This window comes from Lactuca serriola, chromosome 5, assembly GCF_051521515.1.
Source record: "Lactuca serriola cultivar US96UC23 chromosome 5, Lser_US96UC23_V15, whole genome shotgun sequence".
Lineage (NCBI taxonomy): Eukaryota > Viridiplantae > Streptophyta > Magnoliopsida > Asterales > Asteraceae > Lactuca > Lactuca serriola.
This window is the reverse complement of record NC_136412.1, coordinates 240,443,257-240,452,790: the sequence shown is the minus strand read 5'-3', so window position 1 is coordinate 240,452,790 and position 9,534 is coordinate 240,443,257. Positions and strand designations below refer to the sequence as shown.

Sequence of the window (9,534 nt, the reverse complement as noted above, 5' to 3'; positions counted from 1 at the left end):
TGCAAACTTTTGGATGGTGTGACTACGCTAAAGAAATGCTTAAATTTTGGCCTCTTGAATTGGACCAAGATACACTACACTACCATGAACCGAATTAGGTGGCGGTGAGGGCGGGGGCGAGGGGACCTAGGTGGTGGTGATGGTGATGGGGACGAAGGTCTACGATGATGGTCGGATGACTTAGTATGTCTAGGTCTCTTAGAAGGTTCACCTTCCATAGTTAAAATTTGGGCCAAGACAAAAGTAAACTGGTCAATAAGTCAAAAATTCAACTCTTGACGGGTCCAGTCAACACAAGTTTGGCCACCAAAATTTCGCGGTAAAATTGGTTTTGAATGATTTTCAAGTGATAATCAAGTCCAATTTGACCACATTTGCATGCAATTTGACCTAAGAACACAAACTCCACAAGTGAAGAATTGGAAGGATTGTACCGAATCGTTAGTGGAAATGCGTTGTTGTTGGTCAGAAAGACCTTCTTCAACCTCCCCAAGCTTGCCTACATGAAGAATTAAGCACAAAAAACCAAATTCTTTAGATAATTTCGGACCTAGGGTTTGTCAAAACCCCTAATTCCACCCTGAAAATGCAAGAAAATGGTGTATTAGATGTAGGAGATGAAGTGGAGAAGATGAAAATCAAACCTCTTTGAAGATTTAAGCCAAAATCTTGTAAAAATTGAAGGGATTTGAGTGAAAATCGGACCTTGGGGTTTTCTTGGGAGAGGTGGGTTGTTATGGAATGAATGTGTGTGTAAATGAGGCTAAATCCCGATTTTAATCATTAAAAACCACCAAGTCTGTTGTGCGAACATGGATCGTGTTCCCACAGGCCAAATCAACACGCCCCGTGTTGGGGGTAAAAATGTTGAGTGATGCGCGAACACGACCCATGTTCCGTGTAAGCCAAAATTGAACACGACCCGTGTTGCTCTTTGGATGCAACATGGTGTTTTTTTATGAACACGACCCGTGTTGAATGTAAGCCAAAATCGAACACGACCCGTGTTTGTCTCTGAATGCTATTCCTCACTTTTGGAACTTAAAAATTCCCCTCTCATTCAAATGAAGTTTTTTTGCATCCCGAGGTCCGTTTGGTGATTTGAAATCATGTTTAAATGCATTTGGAACATTAAAAACCAAAAACTTCAAAGAAATAGAAATGTTTTTAAATAAAATGACAAAAATACCCCTGGGTTGCCTCCCGGTTACCTGCCCTTGTTTTAAGTCGTTGGCTCGACTTTGCCCTCGATTATGCTTCAATCTTGGTACTTGGGGTTCCCAACAACTTCTATCTCCTCATTCTTCACCTCGAATCCTTCGTAAAATAGCTTCAATCTATGACCATTGACTTTGAATGTTTTTCCAATTTGTTGGCTCGTGATTTCCACCGCACCATGGTCAAATACTTTTGTGACCACGAAAGGACCAACCCATCTTGATCTTAACTTCCCTGAAATTAACTTGAACCTCGAGTGGTAAAGAAGCACTTTTTGTCCTTGCACAAAAGTCTTTTGGGAGATCATTTTGCCATGATACGCTTTTGTCTTCTCTTTGTAAATCATGTTACTTTCATACGCATCATTTTGAATTTCCTCTAACTCTTGAATGTCTAGCTTCCTTTTGTTTCCCGCCTCATCTTCACTCAAGTTGAATTTATTTATGTCCCAAAAATCTTTATGCTCAAGCTCAACCGGGAGGTGGCACGCTTTTCCAAACACCAGCCTATATGGGGACATACCAATAGGGGTTTTGAAAGCAGTATGGTATGCCCATAAGGCATCACCTAGCGTTATGCTCCAGTCTTTGCGGTTTGGATTGACTGTTTTCTCCAGGTTGATTTTGATTTACCTATTCGAGAATTCTGCTTGCACATTGGTTTGGGGGTGATAGGTTGTTGAGACTCTATGAGTCACCTCATACTTCTTTAGAATGGCTTCGAGCATCCAGTTGCAAAAATGGGTCCCACGGTCACTTATGAGAGCCTTTGGTATGCCAAATCGGGAGAAAATCTATACCTTAAGAAAAATCACCACAATTTTGGAATCGTTAGTACGGGTGGCCTTGGCCTCCACCCATTTGGACACATAGTCTATCGCCAACAAAATATATCGACAACCAAAAGGGGCAGAAATGGTCCCATAAAGTCAATACCCCATACATCAAAAATTTTGCATACTAAAATAGGGGTAAGGGGCATTTGATTCCTAGAGCTTAAAGACCTGGAGTTTTGGCACTTATCACAATGTGCACACAACACATAAGAATCATGAAAAATGGTAGGCCAAAAGAATCCGCTATCTAAGACTTTTATAGCAGTCCTTTAAGGTCCAAAGTGACCTCCACAAGCATAAGAATGACAAAAGTTAAGGATAGATTGTACCTTTTTATGCTGAACACACCTTCCGATCATTTGGTCTTCATAATACTTCCAAAGGTAAGGTTCATCCCATACATACCGCTTGGCTTCCTTCTTGATTTTATCCTTTTGCCAACGGGTGGAATCTGGGGGAAATTGATTCGTGACCAAGTAATTGACGATATCTACATACCATGGTGCTTCTTTGGCTGCAAATAAGTGCTCGTCTGGAAATGTGTCACAGATTGGAATACCATCTTTGTGTGATACAATGCGGCTTAGATGATTCGCAACCAAATTCTCCTTCCCACTTTTATCCTTGATCTCAATATCAAACTCTTGCAAAAGCAACATCCACCGTATTAACCTCGGCTTTGAATCTTTCTTGGTAAGTAAATGCTTTATAGCTGCAAGGTCCGAATATATGATCACTTTGGTTCCAAGGAGGTATTGTCGAAACTTCTCTAGTGCAAAGACAATAGCAAGCAACTCTTTCTCCGTTGTGGTGTAGTTGCTTTTTGCACTATCTAGGGTCTTGGATGCATAATAGATGACATGATGAGCTCGGTCTACCTTCTGTCCCGAAACCGCCCCAACCGCAATATTGCTAGCATCAAACATGATCTCGAACAGAATATCCAATTTGGCGGTTGAATGATGGGGGCGGATATCAACAAGCCCCTTAAATGATCAAATGCACTTTTACATGCATCACCAAACTCAAAATCAGCCTCTTTTTGTAGAAGTTGACACATCGGCACCGTGATCTTGGAAAAATCCTTTATAAACCGCCGATAGAAAACTGCATGACCAAGAAAAGAACGCACTTCCGGAACATTTTTCGGGAATGGTAAGCTCTTAATAACATCAATTTTGGCCTTGTCAACTTGTAAACCATTTTGTGACACCACATGTCCAAGTATCAAGCCCTTGTCAACCATAAAATGACATTTTTCATAATTAAGGACTAGGTTTGTTTCAATTCACCTTATTAAGATTTTGGTGAGGTTTTGAAAACATTCGTTAAAAGAATTTCCATAGACAGTAAAATCGTCCATGAAAACCTCTATGATATTTTCGACATATTCATAAAATATGCTCACCATACATCTCTGGAAAGTCGCGGGTGCATTGCACAAGCCGAATGGCATGCGTCTATACGCAAAAGTGCCAAAAGGACATGTGAAAGTAGTTTTCTCTTGGTCTTCTGGGGAAACTAGAATTTGATGAAAACCAGAAAAACCATCAAGGCAGCAATGGTGAGATTTCCCAGCCAATCTCTCTAGCATTTGATCAATGAATGGCAAAGGGAAATGGTCTTTGCGGGTGGAAGCATTCAACTTCCTATAATCGATACAAACCCTCCACCCGTTTTGCACACGGGTGGGTACCAAATCCCCTTCGTAGTTTTTGACAACGGTGCCTCCGGCCTTTTTCAGGACAACTTGTATGAGACTTACCCCACTTACTATCGACAATGGGATACATTACACCTGCATTCAAGAGCTTCATGATCTCCTTTTTCACCACTTCCATCATAGGTGGGTTCAATCTCCTTTAAGCTTCATGGGTTGGCTTAAAGTCCTCTTCCATCAATATTTGATGCATGCATAATGATGGACTCAACCCCTTTATCTCTGTAATGGTCCAACTAATAGCCTCCTTGTACTTTTTCAAAATTCCAACCAGCTCTTTTTCTTCCTCTTGTGCTAGCTTGGTTGAAATTATCACCGGTAATGTCTCTTCCTCTCCAAGATAGGCATACTTGAGATGGTCGGGAAGAGTCTTCAAGTCAAGACTCAGTGGTTGTACTACGGATGGGAGAAGTTTCAGATCAGAATTTTTGAGCTTCATGCGGGGTGGTTCAACGTTGTGCTTTTTTCCAAGGAGTTGTTTTCTTCAATCAACTCATCCTCCAACATGTACTTATCAGCCAGATTCTTGATCCCTGTCTCATCAAAATGCTTGCTCAAGATAGTGGTTAGCAAATCTTGGCTTGACAACTCAAAACAGTCATTAGTACATGAATCAATAACATCTATGAAGTTTAAAGAATAAATATCACTAGGATAACACATAGCTTCAAAGATATTGAAGTTGATCACCTCACCATTGAACTCCATAGACAAAGTACCATTTGCTACATCTATTTTTGTTTTTGCGGTACTTATAAAAGGTCTCCCCAAAAGGATGGAGCTCGATTGTGGGGTGTTTTCATCACCCATGTCCAAAACATAAAAGTCAGCAGGAAATACAAGTTCATTGGCTTGCACTAACACGTCCTCCAATAGACCTTTTAGGTGTACCAAAGACCGGTCGGCAAGTTGAATGATAACTCCGGTTTTTGATAAAGGTCCAATTCCCATTGTCTTATAGCTTGAATAGGGTAAGACATTAATTGATGCTCCAAGGTCTAGCATGGCGTGTGGTACAAAAAGGCTACTCATTTTACAAGGAACCCTGAAAACACCCGGGTCCTTGCATTTTTTTGGTAGCCGTTTTTTTGACACGGCTGAAACATTTTCCCCAACATTCATAGTATGATTTCCTATAAGCTTTTTCATAGATGTGCAAAGTTCCTTTAGGAACTTAGCATATCTAGGAATCTGTGTAATAGCATCTAAAAGAGGGATATTGATTTCAACTTTTTGGAACATCGCCATGATTTCGTCATCTTCTCGCTCTTTTTTTGTGCTTGTTAGGCTTGAAGGAAATGGAGCTGGTGTGACTTTCACTTCGGTCTCTACTGACTTCTTTGACTTTGAAGTACTTTTCCTTTCCTCTTCTTTGACAGCTTCTTCCACCTCGATCTCTTTCTCTTCCTCTTCTTCATCCGGCATCCTTGGACCTTCATAGCTTTTCCCACATCTTAAAGTAATGGCGCATGCATTGTGTTTCCGGTTCTTCTCAGTTTGAGATGGTAGCTTGCCTTGTGATTCCATCTTACTAACAGATTGAGCAAGTTGTGACACTTGTTGCTCCAAGATTTTTATGCTTTCCTTGGTTTCTTGTTGTAAGCTTTGAGTGTTGGTGGCAAGGCTTTTGACAATATCTTCTAGTAACATGCTTGATGAACCCGCTTGTGGAGGTGGTTGTTGTGGATGCCTTGGCTAGAAATTTTGAGGTTGAAAGGGTGGTCTTTGTTGATTTTGATGAAATGATGGTCTTTGCTGGTATTGATGTGATTGATTTGGTTGATAATTTCCTTCTTGATTTCCTCCCCAACCTTGATTGTTGTTCCATCTTTGGTCACCCCTTGGCTGCTCATATTCCCTCTGATTTGATCCGGAATAGCCACCCATGACTTTTTCTTCTTCGTAATCCTCCTCTTGAAGTTGAGGGTACATGTCGGTTGGATGCCCCACTTGAGTGCAAATACCGCACGGGCGGGGTGTGGGCTGCACACCTTTGTCTTTTGCTAGCATCATTACCACTTTCGTAAGCTCGGACAATTGAGCTTCAATTTAAGGAGTTTGGACCTCTTTTACACCTCGGGGTGCATCCGTGTACCATTCTTCATCATGGATTGAATGTTTAGAATCTTCAGTCGTGTTCTTGATTAAGTTGCGGATTTCAGTTGGAGTCTTGTCGGGTAAAGATCCGCCACTCAAAGCATTAAAAAGCCTTCTTTCCATTGGATTCATTCCTTCAATGAAATATTGGAGGAGGAGGAGCTGGTATTCGGTAATTCCATGATTTGGACATCAGGCACAAAGTTTCTTGAATCTTTCCCAATATGTGCGGAAAGCTTCTCTCTTGTGTTTCTTAATTCCGATGATTTCCCTCCGTATGGCTGAAGCTTTCATCTCAGTAAAGTATTTATCCAAAAACAACCTCGCAAGATCTACCCAAGTAGTTACCATCCCCGGTGGGAGGTCATAGAGCTGGTCTTTAGCTGCATCTTTCACTGTGAAGGGGAATGCCCTAAGATTGATTTGATCCTCCGTGTCATTGTGTGGCTTCATGCCCACACACACAACGTGAAATTCTATGAGAAACTTGTGAGGATCTTCATTCTCTAAACCTCTAAAGGTAGGGAGTAAGTAGATAAGCCTGAATTTTAATTCCAAGTTTGTGGCAACTGGATATGTGATGCAAAGATGTTGTTGTGTAACCTCTTGTCTCGACCATCGACGAAGGGTTTGTTCGGGTGGTGGGTTTGGAGGTGGATTTCCTCCATGGTTATCTCCCATGGCGTGAGAAGTGGTTGATGTTTCTATAGGTGTAGTGTTTGGAATATTATGAACAAGTGAAGCGGGTGGGGTTATGCTTTTGGGTGACGCTAGTTGAGATTAGAGTGAGAGGCTTTCTATTTCGGATGCGGATACACTTGAGAAGGGTATATCCTCCCAAATGTTTATGAATGGGCGATTGGATGATGAAGAAGTACTAGAAACCAATTGCCTCTTGCGAAGCTTGGCTTGCTTACTTAACTTCTTTGCAGTCTTCTCTATCTCCGAGTCAATTGTCAATGGTGTACCTATACGGAAAGATCTAGGCATAAACAATTAGTAACACCGTGTCCCCGGCAATGGCGCCAATTTATTAGGCGTGTCAAACCCAACAAATAATAGGGGTACGATATACTCCTAAGAACACTACTATGTTGCATTAAAAGATAGTATAAGGCAAGTAGGTTCGATCCACAGAGACACGGGATAAAAGTCTATACCTTTTTGCACAAGGTACTTTGATCACAAAAGGGGGGAGTTTTTAGTGCAATGATTAAACAAACAAATTGAAAGCACAAATAAGCAACTAAACGAATGAATTAATTTCAGATTTGGTAAAGACTCCAACTTCATGTATGACAACTTAGCAATGTGATTCAAATATGACACAATATTTTTTCAGTTTTATCTAAGTTGATACTTGAAAGTGTCAACAAGAAATAACACTTCCCTTTCACCACATTAATTAACCAAAACAAGCTCTTTGATTAATCATAACCATACTAATCTAATCTAAACAAGCTCTTAGAATTAGATTACAAGATTGCATTAAGCTCTATGTGAAAGTTCTCAACAACACCCAATGCTCCTCACAAGCTTGGGAGTGTAAAAGTGTATGAATAAGATTTAAACTAGATTTATTCAAAGGAATTCTATTTAGTGTTTGTTACTTGTTCAATTTCACAAAACAATTACGGATTTTGTAAAAGAGATAACTTGAATAACCTAACCCTAATTCAAATGGCCAATGAGAATCACAATTAGAATCAAACATTCGATTGAAGTAAAATCAAATTCATTAGATAGAAATTGAAAAAAAAAACATCATGTCATATGATTGAAATCACTGCCAAGAAGTCAAGACATGAAATTGGAGAAACTAGGGTTCTAGCCACACATGGCTAAAACAAGATCACAAGCCTAAAAGATGAAATTAAGTGCAATTACAACTTACAAATAAAAGAAATAATGTTTCCGAATGATTAACGATTAAACCCTTGCAAAATCCTTTGAAATCCCCTCTCAAAATGTGTTCAACTATGATCTCCTCCTCCCCAAACAAACCAATTCCCGACATATGAAAAATAGGAAAAACTGCCAAAAGGCAGTTTTTTAAGTCGAACATGGCCTGTGTTAAAACAGAGTAAATCAACATGGGTCGTGTTGATTGAAAACATTGCCATCAATCCTCGATTCCAGCTCTAAAGTACGATGCTCAAAAGTGCACAGCTGGTCGAACACGCCCCGTGTCCAAATAGGCAAAAGAGATACGGGTCGTGTTTAGTGAAGTCAACATGTCTTGATCTGGTCAAACACGCCCCGTGTTAGCTTTGTAGTGTAATCCAACATGCCCCATGTTGCTCTCTGTGTGCTGATCCAAACTTGATTTTCTCAATTCTTCCGTTCTTCGCCCGATCATCCCGCAATCTTCGCCAATGCTTCCTGGCAACTCCAAAAGCGCGCTCCAACCTTCGGTTTACTTGAAAGAGACATGAAAGTGTGCAAATAAGGTCGTTCTAGGGACTAACATGAATATGCTAATAATGCAAGAATAATGAATTATAACTAAGCTAAATACATGCATAAAAAGGACTAAAAGTTGTGCAAAAAGGTGCACAAAATGCACCTAACACACGTGTCGCACCAGATGTGGTGAAGGGATCGTTCCATGTGAACGGTATCCTAGTACAGTTGTTATTCGACTAGGGGCTATCCGATCATTTGTATCTGTTGTACTTAGCAAAAGGTTTTATGAGTCTTTGGGCATGTTGGATTGTCCTTTAGAGGTCGAGATTGCTGACAACCGATCTGTCTGGGCATCAGAGGTCTATAGAGATTGTGTTTTCAGGATGTATGATGAGCGTTACCTCATGGATTTGGATCCCATTCCTTTGTGTGGGAACAAGGTCATCATTGGCATGGATTGGTTGAGCCCTAATGGGGCGGTGATCGACTATGCACAGTAGCTGGTGCGTGTCAGGATCCCAAGTGGGGGAGAGGTCATGATTCAGAGCGAGAGGCCGCAACGTGGACCATCTTTGTGCTCAACAACGAGGTCTAGACGCTACCTTCAATAGGGTTGCGTAGGGTATGTCACCTACGTTATGGATACATGGGAGGCGGGTGAGGCGACCGTGCGAGATGTGCCAGTGGTGCGAGACTACCCGTACGTATTCCCAAAGGAGTTACCTAGGATACCTCCAGAGAGATTGGTGTAGTTCAGGATCGACCTAGTCCCTGGTGCGGCTCTGATAGATAAGGAACCATATCGGTTGGATCCTCTCGAGATGGAGGAGTTGTCTACACAGTTGCAGGAGCTGTTAGACAAAGAGTTTATTAGTCCGAGCAGTTCACCTTGGGGAGCCCTGATCCTGTTTGTAAGGAAGAAGGACGAGTCACATTGGATGTTTATAGACTACCGGGAGCTGAACAAGGTAATGATGAAGAACCGTTACCAACTCCTGATGATTAATGATCTCTTTGACCAACTACAAGGGGCATCTTGGTTTTCCAAGATAGATTTGCATTCAGGCTACCACCAAATGCGAGTAAGAGATGAGGATGTACAGAAGACTTCCTTCCGAAATCGCTATGGCCACTATGAGTTCGTGGTGATGCCCTTTGGGCTCATCAATTCCCCTACCATATTCATGGACCTCATGAACCGCGTATGCAGACCGATGTTGGATCAGTCTGTGATAGTCTTTATTGATGACATCTTGGT

The 9,534-nt window shown here is 41.2% G+C and overlaps 1 protein-coding gene across 1 annotated transcript; it reads right to left on the bottom strand.

The window, feature by feature from the left end:
* Nucleotides 1-1,258: 1,258 nt before the first annotated feature.
* LOC145050304 (uncharacterized) lies at nucleotides 1,259-3,894 on the bottom strand. Its single transcript, XM_078998578.1, has 4 exons — nucleotides 3,720-3,894; nucleotides 3,462-3,574; nucleotides 2,402-3,039; nucleotides 1,259-1,724 (listed from the first exon to the last, which is right to left on the bottom strand). The coding sequence occupies exons 1-4, from the start codon at nucleotides 3,892-3,894 to the stop codon at nucleotides 1,259-1,261; spliced, it is 1,392 nt and encodes a 463-aa protein (XP_078854704.1).
* Between the last annotated feature and the right edge of the window lie 5,640 nt (nucleotides 3,895-9,534).